The 24,983-nt window shown below is 39.8% G+C and overlaps 2 protein-coding genes across 7 annotated transcripts; both read left to right on the forward strand.

Moving 5' to 3' along the window:
• The first annotated feature begins 10,829 nt into the window (after nt 1-10,829).
• LOC112616185 (protein BEX3) lies at nt 10,830-12,567 on the forward strand. 6 transcript variants are annotated; one of them, XM_025373188.1, is made up of 3 exons: nt 10,830-11,114; nt 11,520-11,598; nt 11,955-12,567. In XM_025373188.1, the coding sequence occupies exon 3, from the start codon at nt 11,982-11,984 to the stop codon at nt 12,315-12,317; it is 336 nt and encodes a 111-aa protein (XP_025228973.1). In that variant the 5' UTR covers nt 10,830-11,114; nt 11,520-11,598; nt 11,955-11,981; the 3' UTR covers nt 12,318-12,567. The 6 variants fall into 6 exon arrangements, with proteins under 6 accessions (XP_025228973.1, XP_025228976.1, XP_025228974.1 ...); XM_025373191.1 differs by having other exon boundaries at nt 12,000-12,563; XM_025373190.1 differs by having other exon boundaries at nt 11,049-11,114; nt 11,520-11,753; nt 11,955-12,565.
• On the forward strand, nt 10,891-11,598 carry LOC112616189 (serine/threonine-protein phosphatase 1 regulatory subunit 10-like). The gene has a single exon (XM_025373199.1). The coding sequence runs from the start codon at nt 10,910-10,912 to the stop codon at nt 11,531-11,533; it is 624 nt and encodes a 207-aa protein (XP_025228984.1). The 5' UTR covers nt 10,891-10,909; the 3' UTR covers nt 11,534-11,598.
• Nucleotides 12,568-24,983: the final 12,416 nt, after the last annotated feature.

The raw sequence follows: 24,983 nt of genomic DNA on the forward strand, positions 1-24,983 counted from the left end.
ACTTTCAGCATTTTCACTATGATGAATCTACTTGTGAATATCTCTGTGTTTATCTAGTTAGGAGTTTTCTTTATTTTAACCTTCCTCAATGTGTGCATTGGAGTTTTTCAATAAATTTGGAAAGTTTTCGGCCATTATTTATTTAAGTATTTTTCATTTGCCTTTCTCTCCTCTCATTTTGCTACTCCTTTTACATATATCTTGGTGCACTTCACGGTGTCCCACATTTCTTTAACGCTGTCTCATCATTTTTCTTCATCTTTTTTTCTGTCTATCCCTCAAATTGCATACACTTAATCTATCTTCAAGTTCACTAATTCTTTTTTTTTTTTTTTCTTTTTTGAGGCGGAGTCTTCACTCTGTCCCCCAGGCTGGAGTGCAGTGGCACCATCTCGGCTCACTGCAAGCTCCGCCTCCCGGGTTCGCGCCATTCTCCTGCCTCAGCCTCCCGAGTAGCTGGGACTACAGGCGCCCGCCACCGCGCCCGGCTAATTTTTTTTGTATTTTAGTAGAGACGGGGTTTCACCTTGTTAGCCAGGATGGTCTCGATCTCCTGACCTCGTGATCCGCCCGCCTCGGCCTCCCAAAGTGCAGGGATTACAGGCGTGAGCCACCGCGCCCGGCCATACTAATTCTTTTTTCTGTAAATTCAAACCTACTTTTGAGCTCCTCTAGTGAAATTTTTATTTAGGTTGTTGGGTTTTTGAACTCCACAATTTCCATGTAGTTCTTTTTTTAAAATAATTTGTATGTATTTATTGACATTTCTGTTTCATGCAACATTGTGATCATATCTTCCTTTACTTATTCAATCATGGTTTCCTTTCATTATCAGAATATATTTATAATGGCTACTTTGAGTATCCTACATCTGTGATATCCTGCATCTGGCCACTGTCACAGACAGTTTCTGTTGCCTGCTTCCCCCCCACCCTTTCCCCCTCCACCCCCAGTGTAAGTATGGGTCATTCTTTCCTGCTTATTGCATGTCTTATAATTTTTTGTTGGAAACTAGACATTTTAGACAGTATGTTGTTGCCACTCTAGTTATTGTGTCCTCCCCTTCCAGGGCTTCTTATTATTTGCCTGTTTGTTTAGTGATTGGCTGGCTTATTTTAGTGAAGTTTGTTTCTCTTCCTCCAGCATTAATCTTCTGATGTTGCCCCTCAGGGATCCTCATCTTTCGATATGCCCACAGACACCCTAAGATGACAATGGTTTTGATAGAACTTTCCTGTGTCTTTCCATGACCACAGTCAGCTGTTAGGCTCCTCTAATTGCTAGCTGATTGGTCTATTATTTTCAACAATATTCTTGGCCATTAATTGCTTTGCAGATTAATTTAATCAAATTTGGGTTCTAGTGAAAGAACGGTTCTCTTCATCAGTGTTTAATATTTGCTCTGACCCCAAGAGGGCTCCTCCCAGCCAACTCCCTCTCTGGTGCTCTCCAATAATCCAGTCAGAAAATAGTCAACTGCTAGCTTTACTAAACCCATGAATTACTTTCCAAGTGTCCCCACCACAACTTCCACTATTTTTGGAACAACATTGGCTTGAAATTCTGCATGCTCTGTTGTAAATGAAGTAAGTTCTACCAGGAAAATGTTACAAGATAAATGCTTTATGGCTTGTTTCTCTTCTTGGGCAAAAATATTTGAGCCAGGGCTCTGGATCTGGGGATGGGAACAACAGCATTCTTCTCTCTGACACTCCTGCTTTAGGAGCTGACATTAAGGTACAGGAGGGAACAACAGCCTGAAGGTCCTCTCAGTTTACTTCTCATGTTGTGAAACCATGCACAGCAAGCCAGGGCAAGGATGATTAGGGCCTCAGCATTCTCAGCAGTGCCACACCCAGGGGATAGCTTTCATTCCATTAGTGGGGACTGGATGGAAGATGGGAGTCTCAGCCTCTTGATTGCACTTACCCAGGACTTAGCCTCAGCAACAGGTAGTTGGTGGCAGGATGAGAAATGCTGACATCCTACTCTTCCTAGGAAGAAAGTCCCTGACTGGGAGCTGGAGGGAGAGAATGCTTTGTGTTCTTGGCCACCAGTTAGGAATGCAGTTTATGTTTCCCTGAGCTGGAAGTAGGGAGGGAGGAGATGTCTAAGTTCAAATGCCACAGACTCTTATCTTTCTTTTGGAGTTTTTATAGGTTTTCTTGAATAGATGTTTCTCCATTGATTTGACAGTATCCTGTGCCACATTTTATATGGCCCTTAGGAGCATTTCCAGAGGCTTTAAATGGTTGGTTGTTTTGTTTTGTTTTATAATTTTTACCAGTTTCACTGGAGAGCAGGTCTGCAGAACTCTTCCTACCGTCATACCAGAAATCAATCTCCTAGACAACACTTTTTTTTTTGGAAGACTTCACCGGCAACTGCGTTAGGTCCTCTTACTCTGTGCTCCAAGTGCCCCTTCAGCATTTACAGCACTAAATTTATGGTTTCCTCCCATTAATTCGTGAGCTCCATGAGAATATGAAGGCTATATTTACTTTGTTCTCTTTTATATCTCCCGGGCCTTGCCTAGCACATGATAGATAATAAGCATTTATTGAACTAAATTTTTATTTTTATATGTTTATCAAATTGAAAGAGCTATGTCTTGGGCATCAGAACTCCTAAATATGGCCCTAAGATTGAGAAGTGGATATGGCCAAGCAGTGCCTAGCACAGAAAAGTGTTCAAACAATATCAAATAAGAAACGGTGAATGAAGAACGAATGAGGTTTAGATTGGGGACTTACTAATAAATAAAACTGAGTAGTGGTTAAGAACAAAGACTTAGGAACTAGACTATATGAGTTTGAATTCTTGCCCTGTCACTTCCTGTCTGTTGCTTAACTTCACTGTCCCGCAATTCTTTTATTTGTAAAATAGAGAATACTACTAGCACCTACCTCACAGGATCTTTGAAATGATAAATGGAATAATGAATATAGGTATACAACAATGCCTTGCATATATCAGCATTTATATAAGTGTTATTTTATTTTCATCACTATGTATGTGTAAGAAAACTAGGATAATTCTGTATGTGTTATTTTATAACTCAAATTTTCAAAAAATGCTTTTTTTTCCTTCTCCTTGCCAAAAGGATACCTTTTCCTTGGAGACAATTTAGAAGATAGAAGCAATGATGACCAATATCAGAAATGCATCTTTAATCTCAAAGATGAAAACAACGAAATGGAAGAGGATGACAGAAGGGCAGGGGCACCAAGTCACCAGGCAAGGTTTCTAAGTGTAAAATGTAAGCACAAGATACGTTTATGCTACTACTGCCTGGGTCTCTGAGAGTCATGACAGGAAATATAGCCCCTAACTCAGCAGCTGGGGCAGGAGCGTAGTGAGGGAGGAAGAAGAGAGGTAGGAAAAATAGGTGTGTGTGAGAGAGAGAGACAGAGATAAAGAGAAAATAAATGAATATTTATATTTGACACTTTAATTAAAGACAGATAAACATCATCTGTATACCAATACCTAAAATATCAGTTTTAGTAGTATTCTAAAATAAAGTGTAGCTTATCCTCGTATCCACCTAATTTACTGTAGAATACTTGAAAAATGTGGAAAGTCATAAATTGGAAGATTTATGATTTGTACTTATCACCCATCACCAAAAGAGCCAAAACTTTGGGTGCTGAGATAGCCAACACTGAGATCACTAAAGGACAGGCTTATCTGGGTCTGTCAACTAGAGGGTTCACATGTAGCATATTCAACATGGCCATCCCAGGGCTTCAAAAGCAAATGTTTCCTGTAAATAAGGGTGAAGCTGTATGATGTTTTATGATTTGGCCTTGTAATTCATATAGCATCAGTTTTACTCTAGTCTACCCTATTGATTGAAACTGTCATAAGCCCTCTTCTAAAATTTAAGAGGAGGGACAGAAGACTAAGATTGATAGATGGCAATCATAGACAAAATATTCAAATATTTCCTTAGATGTTTATGCACAATATGTATAAACCTAGAAGGTAAATAAATAAATAAAATTGGCCAAGTTCTATGGACTGAATGTTTCTGTACCCCCAAACTTCATATGTTGAAGCTTAATACCCAGTGTGATGGTATTTGGAGGTGGAGTCTGTGAAAAGCAATTAGATCATGAGAGTGGAGCCCTCATGAATGGGATTAGTGCTCCTATAAGAAGAGACATGAGAGAGTTTGCTTCCCCTCTTTCTGTTCTCAATTATGTGATGTTACAAGGAAAATTAACATCTGCAAAACAGAAAGTGGGTCCTCATCAGACATCGGATCTACTGACATCTTGATCTTGCACCAGAACTGTAAGAAGTAAAGGTTTGTTGTTTAAACCACTCAGCTGCTATTTTGTTATAGCAGCCCAAACTGACTAAGACACTAAGAAAACAAACAAGTGAAAAAGATTTCTTTCCTGGGAGTTAGTAGATCTAACAAAGCTATCTCTATATCTACTTCTACCACTACCCTCTTTGGTAACCTGGGCAAGCACCTTAATTTTTCTGGGTCTCTGTTTCTCAATTTGAATAATAGGACCCTTGTACTAAAATATTTCTAAGGTTGTTTTGGTTTTCATAGTACACAATCTGTGAAGGCCTAGTACTTGAGATCATAAACCCTACCCTATAAATCCAAAATTAGGCAAAGGCATAGAAAACACAGCTATAAAATCCACTGTTCTATAAGCCTACTAATCCATTCTTTTGGCCTCACAGTTTATTTTATTATTCTATTTCCTATATCCTAGCCCTCAGAGACAATGGGCTTGAAGAACATACAATAACCTGGGACATAGCCTGTTGGGCGTCCAAAGCAGACAATGGTTTGTGACAAAAGTTTGTCTAGGCATGTTGACAGACTTCAGTCTTTCTTCCTGAGATATGAGTGTAGTTAATGAAAGCTCAGGGAAGGGACCAGAGGTAATTGTTTTCTTCTTTAATGAATCTGGACTTTAGATAAATAAGGGAACTTCAGAAAACAACTTCATCCTGTGCTTTGGGAAAGACAGAGGATTGAGAGTCAGGAAGTGTGTGGGAAAGGTCAGACGGACCTTGAGGCTTCCTCTTCAGTTCAGCATGTCAAAGCACCATATCTTGGGGTATCAGTTTCTGAGCCCCAACATTACTCAATATAATGGAAGGTCTTTGACAACAGGGCCCTTGTCTATCCTGTTTTCTCCTGCATCCTTATACCTAAAACAGCAATTTGCACATGATAAATGCTCAACTATTATTTGTTAAAAAATAAATTTTTTATTGGCCATGTTTATTTCTTTTGTAAACTACTTATTCATATCCATTTCTCATTTTCCCATTGGTATGTTCATTTTTTTATTATTAATTTGTAAGGGCTCTTTAAATATAATGGATGTTAACTTTCTTTTTCTTTCACATATTTTTGGTTTCCTAGGATGGCTGTAACAAAGTATCACAAACTGGGTGGCTTAAAACAACAAAAATGTGTCCTCTCATAGCTCTGGAAGCTAGAATCTCAAAATCAAGGAGTCAGCAAAGCCATGCTTCCTCAGAGACTTTGGGTAGAGTCTTTTCTTGCTCCTTCCTAGCTTTTAGTCATGGTTGTCCATACTTGGCATTCTTTGGCTTGAAGCTGCATCACTACAGTCTCTGCCTCTGTCCTTAGATTGGTTTTCCTCTTCTTATAAGGACACCAGTCATATTGTATTAGGGCCCAGCTTAATGACATCACCTTAATTTGAGTATATTTTCAAAGGCTCTGTTTCCAAATGACGTCACAATCAGAGGTTATAAGGCTTAGGACTTCAATATATATTTTGGGGGGACACAATTCAACCCACAGCACATATGGTATAAATATATTTCTCCCGTTTATTCTCTGTCTTTTAAATTTGTGTGAAAAATCAGGTCCCCTGGCCAGGCGCAGTGGCTCACACCTGTAATCCCAGCACTCTGGGAGGCCGAGGCGGGCGGATCACAAGGTCAGGAGATCGAGACCATCCTGGCTAACACGGTGAAACCCCGTCTCTACTGAAAGATAGAAAAAATTAGCCGGGTGTGGTGGTGGGCGCCTGTAGTCTCAGCTACTCGGGAGGCTGAGGCAGGAGAATGGCGTGAACCTAGGAGGCGGAGGTTGCACTGAGCTGACATCGTGCCACTGCACTCCAGCCTGGGTGACAAAGCGAGACTCCATCTCAAGAAAAAAAGAAAGAAAGAAAGAAAGAAAGAAAGAAAGAAAAAGAAAGAAAGAAAGAAAGAAAGAAAGAAAGAAAGAAAGAAAGAAAGAAAGAAAGAAAGAAAGAAAGATCAGGCTCCCTTTGTTGCACTGTGTACTAGCAATGGAACTTACATGGGAGTAACAACAGTGAAATAAGATAAAGTGACTTCATGAACATTTATGCACGAGTTTTGTTACTCCTCAAAGTTCATCCCTAAGTCCAGGGAAAAGTAAGAAAGGTGCTCGCCTCGGCCTGAATCTAGAAGGGCCAAAGGAGTTCTCTTGGCCTACACATAGTCCAGCTAATGTCATCAGTTTAGGAGACTGTATAGGGCAGAGCTCCTTTTCCACCAGAGTCCTAAACGACAGGAAAGAGTGGCCATGGGTCTCTGGTGTCTCAAGATATTATCTGCAATCCATGAAATAAAGAAAAGAATAGCCCTCAGTTCTCCAATAGATAATGAGGCGCTGAGTATTTGCTGCTTTCACGTTCAGACATCTTAGTCTCATAGCCCTTTTATTTTTTCAGACTAGATACCTTGAATTAAATATGTTATCTCCCAAATCATCGAAACTCTTACAGGGACACCCTTAAAATTTCATCAGATTCATTCCACATTTTGGAAATCTTGGCATCAAAGTTAACAACGGCCATAACTTAGAGGAAAGCTGGAGTAGGCATAATTTCCTATATTCTTAATACCTAGTTTCAGTCTGTAATCAGTGCTTAAATTTAGAGAGAAAGAGATAATCACAATAAAAGAATATCAATAAAGCATCAGAGAGGTACATAGAGAACCTATTCTGGGCAGGAACAGAGATACTCGTACCCATAGGGCCCACTAGGGCTCAGACTACCTTCTCCAAAGCCTAGCATTCACACAGGAGAGATAATGAGAGGAAAATAGGACAATAACCACAGCCCAACTGGGTGCATTTCAGACAAGTACATGTGAGCCATATCATGGCAATACACATAAAGACTTCAGCAAAAACGAGCTTCCTCTGATGGGATACTAATTCAATAGAGGGATCTTCACTAGTTGAGGTCAAATCATGAAACAGTTTTATTTTTCCAATAACTGTATCAGCAGTGTTCTATCACCCCCTCCCCCACTTCACACGGGGTAATGGGCTTCTTTAACTACATTTCTGTCCAGTTCTCCAACTTTTCAGTCACTGTTGCTTATTAAAATAGTTTCAGTCAGACTAAAGATTTGGTTCTATTGATTTTCAAATGCCAATCTCACTTTTCATTCTGAGTCCTCCTGGTCCCTCCAGGGCAGATTAGAATTGAGGCTCCTGGGTTTGAAACATGTGTAAAATGTGTGTGTGGATAAGAACCATCTAATCAGTTCACCTTCTCTTTGCCCTTTGGGACACATGAATCCCAAATGCAGAATATAGTGTCCTTCTAACTTGGCCTTGAAAAAATTTCTGCTTTTGTTCTCAACAGTGTGCTATCTATTTCCAACTCCTCAGAAAACTCCAAGGTCAAGAAAACATCTCAATCAACTCCTATTCACAACATTTTAGTAAAGATAACAGCATTTCCAGGACAATTTTCACCTATCTTTAAAACATTACTTTATTACAACTAATCTTCTTTTTTTTTTTTTTTTTTTTTGAGACGGAGTCTCGCTCCGTCGCCCAGGCTGGAGCGCAGTGGCGCGATCTCAGCTCACTGCAAGCTCCGCCTCCCGGGTTTACGCCATTCTCCTGCCTCAGCCTCCCAAGTAGCTGGGACTACAGGCGCCCCCCACCTCGCCCGGCTAGTTTTTTGTATTTTTTTAGTGGAGACGGGGTTTCACCGTGTTAGCCAGGATGGTCTCGATCTCCTGACCTTGTGATCCGCCCGTCTCGGCCTCCCAAAGTGCTGGGATTACAGGCTTGAGCCACCACGCCCGGCACTAATCTTCTATATAGCATAATATCCAATCTGGATGTTACAAACAAATGTCTGTTTTCATCCAAGGAAATTTGGTGGTTTTGAACAAAGGATTTATCCAAGATAGGTCAAAAGAAAAAAAGCAAAGCATTTAGCCACCAAAAGAAATAAAAATCCACTTGCTAAACTTTATATCCAATAGTCACATCACAGTGGCTTCTCAGCTTTCAGGAGATTTTTTTCTAGGTAATTCTTAATTTTCACAAAAGCTTTTCTGTATTGCTCTAAATACAGTCCCCAGAATGAAAAACAACCAATTTGCCTCAGTACTGGATACATTCATTCAACAAATATTCAGTAATCACCTATTTGGTGCAAGGAACACTATTAGTCACTGGGTATGCAAAATAGAACACAGCAAGCATGTTTTGGGCCCTGATGGATTTTAAGAACAAGTGGGTCTAGGTAAGGAAAGAATCATACTCTGCTACTCTTCAAATCATGTTAGAAACCATCTCATAACGATAAAAATAATGTCAACAAAAATTGATGACTTACTAGGCTATGTAGTAAATTATTGTTATGTGTAATTCTAACAATCCTCGTTTCACAGAGGAAGCACACAGACCTTGATAAGTAATTGATCCAAAGTCGAACATCAAGTAAACAACCTACTGAATTTGAAACCAGAATTGTCTGATACTACTGTTCATGCTTTGAAACTGCATCATTCCAGCTGATATCATTAATATAGCAATCTGTATAAAAAGTTCTTAACTGTGAGACAGAATCCAGGAATCACTAACATTTCTTTAAAAGACAAATATTGAGTGTGATTTTATAATTTGATGTTTTGGAGTAATGTACTAATATATCTATATACTTCTAGAAGAATATATATGTAATTTTATATGGAATTTATATTTCCAAAACCTCTAACTACATATGCATTGGGCATATACTCTTCCTTTATTCACTGTGTCATCTGGTTTGGCAGGGCAGGAAATTCTATAGGAGTCTGGGGCCAAAACTAGAGTTAGTAAGCATTTGTCTGGCTTACCTTGCCTCAGTGCTGCATTTAATGCTTTTGGTTCCTGATCATAAACAACAGATACTAAATATTTTTTATAACAATGCCACTTTCCTAAAGATATCTCCATTTTCTAGCTGTGATAATTTTTAAAAAAATGATTTCAAGTTGGAGAAAGGAACATTTGCACTCAGGATGAGGTTCAGTCTCAAGTTAAGTTGTTTCACACATCCCCTGCTTTTTTCTAATATATTTTTAAACATTCGCACCAAAGGGTAGATGGTTTTGAAACTAATTTCTGCATAATATGTACTTAACTTCTGAACTCGTACTAAAAAGATATTTGTAGGGGTGGTTTGAAAGGTTTGGAAAGGAAAGCAGGGAATAAAAGACTCCCTTTCTCTGATGACTGTGGTATCAAAAACATCAAAGTTACATAAAATGGTGAAGATCTGACGACCGGACTGCTCCCTGAAGATTTACTTTACAGATCATTTTGAAAACACCAACTGTGTTCAGAAAGAGTGCCGCCTTTTTATAATTTTTTATTTTTATTTTTTATTTATTTATCTATTTATTTATTTATTTTTTGAGACAGAGTCTCGCTCTGCGGCCCAGGCTAAAGTGCAGTAGTGCGATCCCGGCTCACTGCAGCCACCGCCTCCCGGGATCAAGCGATTCTCCTGCCTCAGCCTCCCGAGTAGCTGGGACTACAGGCACACGCCACCATGCCCGGCTATTTTTTTTTTGTATTTTTAGTAGAGATGGGGTTTCACCATGTTAGCCAGGATGGTCTCGATCTCCTCACCTCGTGATCCGCCCGCCTTGGCCTCCCAAAGTGCTGGATTACAAGCGTGAGCCACCACGCCCGGCCAAAAATAAAATTTTAAACGAGCTAGTATGTATCAAAAGTAATGGTTTGATGTTGTGTGGAGCCCAGAGAAAATATTTCGTGTGGCACAAGTCAACATAAACAATGACAGAGATTTCATTCTGCAGGATAAAGCATTTCCTTTTTTTTTTTTTTTTTTTTTGTTTTTTTTTTTACAGGTTGTCCCACTGTTGCCCAGGCTGGAGTGGTGTGATCCCGGCTCACTGCAACCTCCGCCTCTCGGGTTCAAGCGATTCTCCTGCCTCAGCCTCCCGAGTAGCTGGGATTACAGGCGCCCACCACCACGCCCAGCTAATTTTTGTATTTTCAGTAGAGACGGGGTCTCACCATGTTGGCCAGGCTGGTCTCGCACTACTGGCCTCAAGTGATCCGCCCGCCTCGGCCTCCCAAAGTGCTGGGATTACAGGTACGCCACCGCACCTGGCCAGCATTTCTTTCAAAATTAAAAACTTATAATTTATAATTTTCGGAAGCATGCAGATTTTTTAAGGAAATAAAAAGAAATATATACAGCCCACTCCACTTCCTTGCCCCTCTTTCTGACAAGTGCCCTCCTGCCTCCCCACCTTAGCCATCACTCTAAATTTTCTAGAATGGTAGGACTTCAGGGGCTACGTGGGCATTGATGGCTGTGCACATGCAAGGGGCAGGAGTGGGAGTGCAGCGCAAAGCATGTTGCCAGGTAGAAGAGGAGAGAAAGCAGAAAAGGCCAAAACCAAGGCCTGAAGTGAGAGGGGGCGGTGGTGGATGATGCAGACCCTCCCTGGTAACCAGAGGAGGGCAAACTCCAACCGCAGAGCAGTGATGCCACTTGTGGGCCCTCAGATTGGAGAGGACCGAGAAGAGTGACAGGGCTGTGCGCTCTGGGGCACTTCACGCAGACGGGAGTAGGGAGGCTGTTTTTTGCGCGTGCATATGGCGGTGGGGGGGAAGGGGGGGATCCTGCTGCACTGGCCGCCCAAGTTGGGGGGCGAGCTCGGTGGTGACGCGCGGCCCTCACGTGACCCAGAGCTGCAGAGCGACGCAGCCTTCGGTGCAGTCGTCACTCGCGTCTGGCTACCAGCTCCCCGCTGCCCTGAGCTCGGCGGGCTGGCATCCGGCCCGGGAAAAAGCGGAGCAGGTAAGGGCCCCGGGGCCCGCGCGCCCCGGCCATGCCAGCAGCGGCTGACCGACCCCGGCAACGGGCGCAGAACAGCGCAGGGGTCCCCGCCAGTTTTCTCCACACTCCAACATGCTTGGGAACATAGAGGTCCCCAAGGGTGGGGAAGCAGGGGCGGCTGGGTTTCCAGGGGCGGCAGAGCCACCAAGAGCGATGGAAAACCACCCCCGAGTCCCTGCAGGAAAACGGGGAACACCGCGGGGGGCGGGGCGGCCGAGGGTGGGGTGGGAGCGGGGGGTGGGAGACGCGGGGCGCTGGCAGCGAGGGGAGCCCGGGCCCAGGGCAGGGAAAGGGCCGGCGGCGGCTGGTCCTCGCTAGCGTGCCGCTGCAGCAGCCCCCACTCCCCCCACCCCGGCCCGACTGCAGGTCTGCGAGGCTAAGTGTCCCCGCGGCGCACCTAGCAGCGAGAATCCGGAGGAGGAGGAAACTGCAAGGATAGGCCCAGGTCGGTTCGAGGGACGGTGGTGGGGCGGGGGTCGGAACGTGAGGAAAGCCCAGTCTGAGACCCCAACCCCCTCCACCCCATCCCCCACTCCTATACCGGTCCTCCATTTTGGTGCCTGCGAAGCTCTGGGAAAGAATCCTGGGAAAGGAAAAATGGTGGGTTTGGGGGAAGGGAGGTAAGGGGAGAAAGCTGGAGGGAGGGGCTCTAATTGGAGGCCCCCTAGAGGACGCACGGAACTTCCAACTTGGGAAAAAATGAAATGAAAAAATCCTTTGATATCAGGACTCTGAATCCTGCTGGTCAGTGCACCAAGCATTCAGTCTCTCTCCTTGCCTTTGTCTTACTTGTGTTCAAAGAAAAACAACCAGAAAAAAAATCTCATCATGGCAAATATTCACCAGGAAAACGAAGAGATGGAGCAGCCTATGCAGAATGGAGAGGAAGACCGCCCTTTGGGAGGAGGTGAAGGCCACCAGCCTGCAGGAAATCGACGGGGACAGGCGCGCCGACTTGCCCCTAATTTTCGATGGGCCATACCCAATAGGCAGATCAATGATGGGATGGGTGGAGATGGAGATGATATGGAAATATTCATGGAGGAGATGAGAGAAATCAGGAGAAAACTTAGGGAGCTGCAGTTGAGGAATTGTCTGCGTATCCTTATGGGGGAGCTCTCTAATCACCATGACCATCATGATGAATTTTGCCTTATGCCTTGACTCCTGCAATTTATCATGAGATTAATACTGTGATTCCCGCTGTTTTCTTTTTCCTTGCATTTTCCTAATATGCCTTTACTGATCCGTTTGCTGTGAACCCTATGTTATTTCCATGTGTCAAGTGGGTCTTGTGTTGCCAGCTTCTATTTGGAATTTGCCTTTGCACTCAGTCTAAGTTTCTGTCAGCAGTAGTTTCACCCATTTGCATGGAAAAATTTAAAGCTAATAAAGCAATTTAAAAAGCAATCTATAAATTTATTGTCTCATTAAAAATGTATACTTACATATAACAGATGAACTAAAAAAAATCTGAGATTAAATACACTAGAGTGTTAATTGGGGCACATTTCTGTGTGATAACTAATCCCAGCACTTTGGGAGGCTGAGGTAGGCGGATCACGAGGTCAGCAGATCGAGACCATCCTGGCTAACACGGAGAAACCCTGTCTCTACTGAAAAAAAAAAATACAAAAAATTAGCCGGTCATGGTGGCACACGCCTGTAGTCCCAGCTACTCGGGAGGCCGAGGCAGGAGAACGGCTTGAACCCAGAAGGCAGAGGTTGCAGTGAGCCGAGATCACGCCGCTGCACTCCAGCCTGGGCGACAGAGCATGACTCAGTAAAAAAAAAAAAAAAAAAAAAAGATATGTGACATTTTTTCCTTTTATTTTCTGGAGTTTGAGAAGCAATGAAAATTATTTTTCAATGAGATTATGAATGTAGTGCAGATACATAACAATACTGGCTCAACAAATTTGAAGAGTAAACTAAGTATCCTTCAGTCTTAACTGAAATAATAAACCTTCCCTTTATTACAGATACATTCCTTTAAAGAGCCCGTTTTCTGCTCTATGAAATGGGGAACAATGCTTGTCTTACAGGGCTGCTGAGTGGAACTGATGAAATGTGGAACTGTGTTGGGCTGACTTCTGTTCCCAACTCCCCAACATTTAACAGGACCGGGACCCCCATCAGGTACTTAGGGAGGACTGGAGGAATTATCACTCATGTTTCCAAGTCCAGACAGTGAAAATAGGTGGGTTCCCCCATGTCATTCTTGTTATTTGCAATCCTCCTGCTCCCCTGATTACTTATTAATAATAAATTCTTAATTGGCCACACTTTCCTTTCTGCTGGATCCTGTTTCTGTTGCTGTTGATGAGGTGCTAGGGTCTTCAAGGTAACAAAGCCCCACTGATTTCTCTGGAGTATCTCGTGAGCCAAATCCCCATTTGACCTCTATAGAATTGTGGAGAATGTCTTTATAACTTGAGTTATATTTATCCTGGTGAGTACAACTCTTGTGGTTCTTGGGATTACATTGGTTCTTAGAAAAATAGCCCTTTCTGGTTTTCTTTCATAACTCCTTCAAATAACTCAGACAAGAGTGCACTGGTAACTAGCTCAGGAAATGCATCTAAGTGTGCCCTGAATTGCATTACTGCAAACCTCCACAATACAAACAGGCTGAAGGCTTTATTTGTGCCTGTGTTTCTATCCTTGACATGGATTTTCTCAAAGGAGGCTTTTGGCAGGCCTGCCCACCCAGTTTAACAGACTTACCCAGACCTGTAAGTTAATTGGGGGAACACATTTTCTTTAAAGCAGAAACACACTCCCTTCTTGTCCATACCTGAACCATGAAACTACTTTGTAAGTTCTTAAAAACTATATTAAGTATTTGGTATTGTTATTTCTTTGTGAGTGTGTGCCCTTTTCTCCAGTTTCTGGTATGGTGCCCGACATAGTAGATATGAAATTACTAATATTTTGATTGATTAGTTAACTAAGATAGAGTTAGAAATCCAGCTCAAAACTGTCCCTAACTCACTATCCTTAACTAAGGGGCCAAAGGCAAGTAACTAGTTATGTGGAAAGCATTACATTGTTTCCAAAGGAACATAGCAAGGAAAGTTTCTAACTCAAATTCTGTAAACTTTTTTTTAAACCTTGTATATGTTAGTGTTTAGGGAAACATAGACCCCTTACTTGAATCACAATCACCTAGGGAAAGTGTTAAAAATGATGACAGCTGGGTGCTATTCCCACCCACTACCAGCCACTGTCACCACCTGAATCACCAGAATCAGGAATTACTATTTTGACAGTTTCCCAAGTGATTCTCACACATCTGAGTTTTGACAACATAGGCATAGAGAAACATTGACAGTAATTACACCATTTTACAAATATCGTGATCCAAATTACCTTACTTAGTTGATTCCACAAAGAATATACGTTTCCAAAGTACAGCATTCCAAAATCAGACTACATTAGACCATCAATGTATGTTTATACTTAAACCAGTACTGTTTTATCCTGTTTTCAAATATCCTATTAAACTAATACCTTATCATGAATTTATTATTAATAATAAATGTATAATAATTATGAAATTATTAAATAAATTATGCGTTATCATTTCTATGCCAACCTGTGCCCTTTCACAACAATGATTTTGTCTTAATCTCCCTGGAACTCAGTTTCTAGCACAGTGCCTAGTATAGTAGACGTTTCATAGCATAATAATTCATTTAATTAATTCATTTACTAATTAATTATTAAATTATTTTAGGATTATAGTTTATCTAAAACAATATATAACAACATTTTTGAGCCTGTGGAGTTTTTTTAAAAATACTTTCGTATTTTAAAAGTTTCTATAAAGAACATTTTAAAATGTTAATACTTTTTATAATTATTTATATAATGTCATCATACATATTTGGATCATGAATATAGGGAAAATATAAACAAAACCATAATCCAGTCATCCAAAGATACCATTCGTAAGTTTTTTAATCTTCATCTTATATTTTATCATGATAAAGCTAGGCTTAGAGCCTCTTGTGAGGAACACTGCCTCTTTCAAAGCCCCTGCCAAAGAAATATATTTAGCTTGCCATGTTTGTTACTGTTTTTCTAATCTCTCCTCTCCACTTATCAAAGCTGATTGACTCACATTTGATCAGCTTTCGGTTAGTTAGCTCTTGATTTTCAAAACTCAAACCATCACATTTCAGAAGTCCACTCACAGTGATGTAATGTAGTCCAATTTTGAAATGTATTTTTGTAAATTTAGAAATATAAAGTAAATATATTTATTTACTAGAACAGGACAGAACTATTTATTTACGAAACTTAAAAATTGTCTTAGAAGTAGAAAAAGTTTTGGGTTTCATAAATGAAATGGGCAAAATTCCACGTCTACTCTTTCTCCTTTCCTGACATCACATATATTATATAGTAAATATACTGATTTTGTTTAGAAAGGTCCAATTTTTAAATTTTCAGAAAGATAGCATGTTATGTAGTTGATATTTCATGTGTAACCAGCTGGAATGCTTTCTAAGTGATATAACTATACATAACCCAATAAATATGGCATCCCTATAAACTTGAAAATCTAACTAAGGCCGGGCGCGGTGGCTCACGCCTGTAATCCCAGCACTTTGGGAGGCTGAGGCGGGCGGATCACGAGGTCAGGAGATCGAGACCATCCTGGCTAACCCGGTGAAACCCCGTCTCTACTAAAAATGCAAAAAATTAGCCGGGCGAGGCGGCGGGCGCCTGTAGTCCCAGCTACTCGGGAGGCTGAGGCAGGAGAATGGCGTGAACCCGGGAGCCGAGATCGCGCCACTGCACTCCAGCCTGGGCGACTAAGCGAGACTCTGCCTCAAAAAAAAAACAAAAAAAAAGAAAATCTAACTAAAAAAGTTTGCCAGACATTTGAAAAGTCACAATTAGCATGTTTAGAAATTTACTCTGATGGAAAATATTTTCTATTTAATAAAAATAAACTTTGCTGAGTTTCATATGAAGAGAGAAATCTTCAGATGTATGCCCATTTTAAAAAATTGTTTTCACACAAATGAACTTTGTGTTTCTGACTGTAAAGTAATGCATTTTTGTTGTTGCTTTGAGCAGAAGAAAAACTGTATTAAGAAAGTTTTAAAATATTTTCTTCAACACCTTGTTTCTTTTCCTAAGATCACATGAGTATCAATTAATTTTAAGTTGTTGTCTATTTTTTCCCTAAATTAATGCATATTACTTAGTTTGTAATTAAAATTTGGTTTTTAAAAGAGGAAGCAAACTAATGTGTCAGTTATTAAAAGAGTGGAAAATTTGTTGAAAAAGAATAATGAATTTCAAACTAGTTCTGGATCCTTTAGCTGATTATGTAAACTTAGTAGTTATTGCCATGGTAACGCATTAGTGTTTACTATACTCATTGGTAAAATGGAGATGATAATTTCCAGGGCTGCTGTGAGACCCAAAGGAGGTAAAGGGCATGTGAGTGAACGGTGTTGGGTGACTTCATGTTTTCACCTGTACATTCAGAATCCAAGTACCTCAGATCCCCTTCAGCTGCTCGGAGTGGTAGCCAAACTATGTCACAGTCCCACTCCATCCCTCAGCTATGATGACCCACCCACTCCTCCCAGTTCTGCACTCTCCACTGGTCTTGATCACTACAGATTTCTCTAGACACCTCAACGTGTTAATGTCCCAGTTTATATCCTACAGAGGTGTGCATAAAGACCTACTTGAATTACAGTTGTGCTAGTTTTGGTGGGTACTGTCTTAGTGATGCTTGGACCATGGTATGTTTTATATTTTTAGCAAAAGAGGCCTTTTTCTCAGCTTGTATTTGTGGTTATAGGATATTAGGGGCCTAGTCTTGCTTTTTTATCCACTCCGACAATCTCTGTCATGTAATTAGAGGGCTAAGACAATTTCCATTTCAAGTGACTATCAATATGGTTGTCACACAACCACAATGTTCTGTTAATTTTTCAGTCTTTTCTCTCTGTGTCTCATTTCAAATGGTTTCTTTTGCTATGTCTTCAGGTATACTATTCTTCTACAATGTGTAATCTGCCATTAACTTCATCTAGTATATTTTTGCATTTCAGACATTGTAGATTTTATCTCTAGATGTTTAATTTGAGCCTTTTAAATATTTTTTTATATTCCATGTCTCCACTAAACTTGTTCACTCTTTCCTGTAGCTTCTTGACCACATGCAATGAAGTTCTAATTATTTGCTTTTATGTCCTTATATAATTCTACCATCGTTGTCATTTCTGGGTCAGTTTTGATTGGTTGCTTTTTCTCTCATGATGGTTTTTATTTTCCTGTTTCTTTGTAGGCTCTTGATTGGATGTCAGACATTGTAAGTTTCACCTATTGAGTGCTGGGTATTTTCGTATCCCTGGAGTTATATTAATTTGTATTCTGGAAAACAGTTTTTGTAAAGTTTGGTCTTTTAGATTCTTGCTTTAAAACTTTGTAAGAAAGGATTAGTGTTGTATTTAGAGTTAATCGTTCCCCACTAATGAGGAAAATTCTTTCTGAGTACTCTATCTGATGTCCTGTGAATTATGAGGTTTCCAATTCTGGCTAGTGGGAACATGCGCTGTTCCCAAACATGTGTGAACTTAAGGAATTATTTCCTTTAATCCTTTTTGGTAGATCATTTCCTGATCTGGGGTAGTTTTCCTACAGATATGTGATGATCAGAGTGATCAGTACTAGTTAAAATAATTGGCAGGCCATTAGACTGAGGTGACTCTAGCAAACTAGAGTTTCTATGTAAGCAAATTGAAACCCAACTCATAGTGAATGGTCATAGCCTAGGAAAATAAAATGTAAGCATAACCAATTAAAAACTGCCAACTAACCTCTAACTAGAGACTTTACCCATCAAAAGCTGCCTATTAACCACTAACTAGAAACCTTTCACTTTTAAAAATCAAATGTTTTCTTTGTTTTGCTTTAGAAAACATTTTACAAAAGTTTTTCCCTCATATACCCCCTTGGTGGAACACTGAACCACCTGCAGTTTGGCGTTGCTCTGTTCATGAATAAACTCAGCTCAAATAAACTCTTCAAAGTTTTAATGTGCCTAAGTTTATTATTTAACAGTACTCAGGTAAATATTCAAGAGTGGCTCTCCATGGATCTCTGAAATTCCTTCTCTGTGCGGCTCTTTCCTTTTTGGGACACAGCCCTGTGAACTCCAGCTTCCTTGCCCTCCTTGGACTCCCAACTTCTTATTCTAAGCTCTGGGATACCATGGGGTTTTGCCTGGATTCCTGCTTGTTGCACTGCGACCTGAAAACTTTCTTCAGGAAATAAGCTGGGGCAATCATAAGAATAACCTCATTTGTTCCCAGTTTCTCAGGGATCACTAAACATTGTTGCCTGCTGTCGAAGGTCTTGAGAACAGCTTGTTCTTGTATTTCATCCAACTTTTTAGTTGTTTTATGTGGGAGAAAAATTCCATCTGTCTAGGAGCAGAAATTCTGTTATGCCTTAGGTAAATGTTCTGTTTTTGTTTGTTTGTTTGTTTTTGAGATGGGGTCTTGCTCTGTTGCCCAGCCTGGAGTGCAGTGGCATGATCATAGCTCACTACATCCTCAATCTCCCCAGCTCAAGCAATTCTGCACCCTCAACCTTACAAGTAGCTGGGAACACAGATGTGCACCACCACACCCAGCTAATTTTTTTTTTTTCTTTTTTTTTTTAGTAGAGACGAGGTATTGCTATGTTACACAGGTTGTCTTGAACTCCTGAGCTCAAGCAGTCCTAACACCTTGGCCTCCCAAAGTGCTGGGATCACAGGCATAAGCCCCCATGCCAACCTTGAATAAATGTTTAATGTGGCCATTATGACTCTGTGGGGATCCTCAAATCCTTAGCCCAGTTCTGCCCTTCACTAAAGAACAGCAGGCAAGTCACTTCATTTCTCTAGAAGCAAAGACTTGCATTTCCCACAGCAAATTTAATTTGACACAGCAAATTAAAAATGAAAAAAAATTAGCATTGTATTATAAAAGAAACATTACACTGGATTCTTGTTTTTAAAAAAACAGCAAGGAAGACTTTATTCAAGACTCTTGCAAGATGGGAGAGAGATTGAACTCTGTTCCAAATACTACTGAGACAGTTGGGATTTTATGGCCACTGGGAAACGTGAGGGAGAGGGTGAAAACTACTAAGAAATTTGGTTAGTTATCAGAGGAAGGGGAGGAACTTGAATAGACATCAAAAGTGGCGGAAGAAGAGCTTGATTGGATGGCAAAGGTGGGAGGATTCTTGATAAACTGACTGAGCAGGATTATTTGCTAAAACTGGGCTCAGTTGGCAAAAGAGAAGGCCTAGTTGAAAAAAAAAAAAGGCTCAAAGAAGCCTGACTAAAGTTTTGGTCTAGGAGAAAGGAGTCCATGTCAGTATGCATTGGTGATTTTTGAAGCATTTCACACAGACTGCCTGCTTCACAATCTCTTGTCTTTCTTGTTAACAACATAGAATTTGTCACCCTTCCGTAATATTACATGATTCAAATATACTCCTAACTGGGTCCCAAAACATATGTTATTATCATGCTCCCCTGAAAGATTCTAATGCACACTAATACTGGAGAACGACTGGTAGTACAATGGAAGCACAATTATATTGAGTACAAATATGCCTAGAGAAAGACTGTAAAAAAATGTGTCAAAATGCTAGAGAACCTAGCAATGCTTATATCATGGGATCTAAATTATCCTATTCTATGTTAGGATTTATTTTTGAAAAATTTTCAACATTTCTCACCTTGGGATACATCATAAACTAGATGAGATAGTTTTATCTTTCTCAGAAAAGTGTTTCTGTTCACTATCTCCATGAGATTAATTTTGTTAGCTCTCTCATAAAAGTGAGAATATATGACATTTGTCTTTTCATGTGTGCCTTATTTCACTTAACATAACGTCTTCTAGTTCCATCCATGTTGTCACAAATCATTGGATTTCATTGTTTTTATGGTGGAATAATAGTCCACTCTGTGTATGTACCACATTTTCTTTATTAGTTTATCCTTGGATAGACACATAGGTTGATTGCATATCTTGGCTATTGTGAATAGTGGTGCAATAAACATGAGAGTGCAGATATCTCTCCAATATACTGATTTCTTTTCCTTCCGATATTGCTGGATATATGGTAATACTATTTTTAGTTTTTTGAGAACCCTCCACACTGTTTTCCATAATGGCTGTACTAATTTATATCCTACCAATAGTGTACAAGCTTTCTTTGTTTCTTCCCTTTCTTTGTTTCTTCCCCAGCACTGTTTTTTTTTTTTTTTGAGATGGAGTTTCGCTGTCTTCAGGGTGGAGTCCAGTGGTGCAATCTTTTGCCCACTGCAACTTCTGCCTCCTGGATTCAAACGGTTCCCCTGGCTCAGCCTCCTGAGTAGCTGGGACTACAGGTGTGCCACCACACCCAGCTAATTTTTTTTTTTTTTTTTTAGTAGAAATGAGGTTTCACCATGTTGGCCAGAATGGTCTTGATCTCCTGACCTTGTGATCCGCCCACCTCGTCCTCCGAAAGTGCTGGGATTACAGGTGTGAGCCACCAAGCCAGGCCTTCCCCAGCATTTGTTATTTTCTGTGTTTTGAATAATAGCTATTACAACTAGGGTGAGATGATATCTCACTGTGGTTTTGATTTGCATTTGGTGGTTACCAGAGGTTGGGAAGGGTAGTAGGGAGAGGGGATAAAAACAGGTTGTTGGTTAACAGGTACAAAAATTAGAAGGAATAAGATCTAGTGTTCTATAGCACAATAGGATGACTATAGTTACCAATGATTTCTTGTATATTTCAACTTGGAATGTTCCCAACACAAACAAATGATAAATGTTTGAAGTGATGGATATCCCAATTTCTGATTTGATCATTACACATTATATGCTTGTATCAAAATATCACATGTACCCCATAAATATGTACAACTATTATGTATCCATAAAAATAAAAAATGCAAAAAAGCTGTAGGTGATAAGTAAGAACAATTTTTTTTTTTTTTTTTTTTTTTTTTTTTTTTTGAGACGGAGTCTCGCTCTGTCACCCAGGCTGGAGTGCAGTGGCCGGATCTCAGCTCACTGCAAGCTCCGTCTCCCGGGTTTACGCCATTCTCCTGCCTCAGCCTCCGGAGTAGCTGGGACTACAGGCGCCCGCCACCTCGCCCGGCTAGTTTTTTTTTTGTATTTTTTAGTAGAGACGGGGTTTCATCGTGTTAGCCAGGATGGTCTCGATCTCCTGACCTCATGATCCACCCGCCTCGGCCTCCCAAAGTGCTGGGATTACAGGCTTGAGCCACCGCGCCCGGCCAAGTAAGAACAATTTAACAGATGTTCAAAACTGGGGAAAAAAGTGTTTCTGAATCCATGGTGTATGTTACAGAAACTGTAATATAATAATTAAGAAAGTAAAGTGTATAAATATATGTGGGCATATGCATATTTAAATAGAAAAAGATGTAAAAGAATTCACCACTGATAACATTTGGGAACGGATATGTGATTAAAAGTGATTTTTCTGTTCTATTTTCTTCAATGCCAGAGTTTTATTTTTAAATTTTTGTATAGTTACAATCTTATTGCCATTAAAAATTCTGAATATATGTTATGTTAATTTGGAATATGCAGAAAATAATAGTTATAATAACAATACTCATAACATATTTTTAGTGTGAACTACGTTCCAGAGAGTGTTCTAAGTAATTTACAAGCATTAATCCATTTGTTCCTCAGAGGAGACCTGTGAAGGTTGTGAAAGGAAAAAAATCTTGGGCCCCAAAATCACCAAGCTAAAGAGAAAAATCAAGCTGGGAACTGCTCAGGGCAAACTTGACTCCCATTCTATTCAAAGTCACCGCTCTGCTCACTGAGATAAATGCATATCTGATTGCCTCCTTTGGAGAAGTTAATCAGAAACTCAAAGGAATGCAACCATTTGTCTCTTATCTACCTATGACCTGGAAGCTCCCTCCCCGCTTCGAGTTGTCCCGCCTTTCTGGACAGAACCAACATTCATCTTACATATGATGATTGATGTCTCATGTCTCCCTAAAATTGTATAAAACTAAATTGTGCTCTGACCACCTTGGGCACATGTCGTCTGAACCTCCTGAGGCTGTGCCATGGGCGTGCATCCTCAACCTTGACAAAATAAACTTTCTAAATTAACTGAGACCTGCCTCGAATATTCGGGGTTTACAAGGCTATACTATCAATGACCCCACTTTACAAGGGAGGAAAATGAGGCACACACAGGTTAAGCAAATTACCTGAGGTTGTTCAGCTAATGAGTTGCAAAACCAGGATATAAGCAAAACTGGATCCAGAATCAGTGCTCTCAGCCTCTCAATAAAGTAAATAAAAAATACATTAAAACCAAGACTGGAACAGCTGGAGACAGCCACCTATGTTCTTAAAAGTCCTTATGACTTTTAAACATAAACAAAAGCTGAGGGAGTTCCTCATTGCTAGACCTACCCTTAAGGAAAATGCTAAAGCGAGTCCTTCAAGTCGAAATAAAAGGATGCTAGACTAGCAACATGAAATCATTTGAAAACATAAAACTCTCTGATGAAGGTTAATATGTACACAAATATAGGATCCTATAGTGTTGTAATGTTAGTGTATGAATCACTTTTAGTGCTGATATAGAATTTAAGAGACAAAAGCATAAGAAGTAACCCAAAGTCTGTGTTAATCATATACAATATAAACAGATATAATTTGTGACATCGATAAGTTGGGGGGTGGATATTTAAGGAGTAGAGGTTTTGTACGTGATTGAAGTTGGCATCGGTTTAAAATAGATTGCTATAACTTAAGGGTGTTTTATATAATCCCAATGATAACCATGAAGAAAATACCTTTAGAGGAAAAAAAAAGAAGAGAATCAAAGCAGTCACTACAAAAACTCAATGAAATACAAAGGAATAGGGTAGGAGAGAAAAAGCAGGACAAAATAGCTATAAGAGAAACAGAATACAACAAAACAGCAATAGTAAATCTTTTCCTAACGGTAATATCTTTACAGGCAAACAGATTAAACCTACCAATCAAAAGACATAGATTGACTGAATGGATTTTAAAAAACAAGATCTAACTACTTTCTGTCTAAAAGGGATTCACTTTAGATCTAAGAACACATGTAGTCTGAAAGTGAAAAGATGGGAAAAGATATTTCATACAAATGGTAAACAGAGGGCAGAGGTTGCCATATTTATATCAGACAAAATAAATTTTTACTAAAAACTGTTACAAGAGACAAAGAAAAACATATAATGATAAAAGAGTCAATTCATCAGGAATATATAACAATTATAAATATATATACACCTAACATCAGAGTTCCCGAATATATGAAACCAACATAAACAGAATTGAAGGGAAAAATAGTCAGCAATACAATAATAGTAGAGGACTTCAATATTTCACTTTCAATAATGGACAGAAAAACCAGAGAGAAGATCAATAAGGAAACAGAGGACTTGAACAACACTGTAGACTAATTGGACCTAACAAACATACACAAAATTCTCCACCCGACAACAGGGGAATACACATTTTTCTCAAGTGCATACAGAACATTATCCAAGATAGAAAATGTTTTCCACCACAAAACAAGTCTTAACACATTTAAGAAGACTGAGAAACCATACAAAGTATATTTTCTGACCACACTGGAAATAAACTAAAAATCAATAGCAGAAGGAAAACTGAAAAATCCACAAATACATGGAAATTAATCAACACTGTTAGTCAATAGACAAAAGAAGCAATCACAAGAGAAACTGGAATATATTTTGAGACAAATGAAAACTCAACAGTCTAAACTTATGGGTATAGTGAAAGTAGTACCAAGAGGAAAGCAAGTCTATAGCAGTAAATACTTACATTAGAAAAAAACAAAGATCTCAAATCAACAACTTACACATTTAGGAACTAGAAAAAAAACAAACAAAATCCAAAATTAGCAGAAGGAATGAAATGACAAAAATTAGAGCAGAGATAAATGAAATAGAGAATTTAAAAAATAGAAGAAGATCAATGAAACAGTTGACTTTTTGAAAAGATCAATAAAATTGAGAAGCTCTTAGCTAGATTTACTACAAACAACAGAAAGGAGATTCAACTAAAATCAGAAATGAAAGAGGAACCAGGTGTGGTGGCTCACGCCTGTAATCCCAACACTTTGGGAGGCTGTGGTGGGTGCCTCACTTGAGGTCAGGAGTTCAAGACTAGCCTGGCCAACATGGTGAAACCCTGTCTCTACCAAAAAATACAAAAATTAGCCAGGCATGGTGGCATGTGCCTGTAGTCCCAGCTACTCAGGAGGCTGATGTGGGAGAATCGCTTGAGCCCAGGAGGCCGAGGTTGCAGTGAGCCGAGATCTTGCCACTGCACTCCAGCCTGGGTGACAGAGTGAGACTCTGTCTCCAAAAAAAAAAAAAAAAAAAGAAAGAAAGAAAAAAGAAAAAGAAAAAAACACAAAGAAATGAAAGAGGAGACATTGCAACTGATGCCACAGAAATAAAAAGGATTATAAGAGTCTGGCGGTGATGGGAGGGATGGGCAACAGGGAGATGTTGATCAAAGGTACAACATTTCAGTTAGACTGCAGGAATAAGTTTTATTTATCTATTGCACTGCATGGTGACCACAGTTAATAATAATGTATATTTCAAAATTGATACAAGAATAGATTTTTAATGTTCTCACTGCAAAAAAGCAATGATAAGTTGGTGAGGTTATGGATATGTTAATTAGCTTGGTGGGATCTTTCTTCAGTGTATACATAGATTACAACATTACAT

Source organism: Theropithecus gelada, chromosome X (assembly GCF_003255815.1).
Source record: "Theropithecus gelada isolate Dixy chromosome X, Tgel_1.0, whole genome shotgun sequence".
NCBI classification, from domain to species: Eukaryota; Metazoa; Chordata; class Mammalia; order Primates; family Cercopithecidae; genus Theropithecus; species Theropithecus gelada.

Coding starts and splice junctions, on each gene's coding strand:
- LOC112616189 (XM_025373199.1), top strand. CDS start 10,910: ATGGCGGTGGGGGGGAAGGGGGGGATCCTGCTGCACTGGCCGCCCAAG.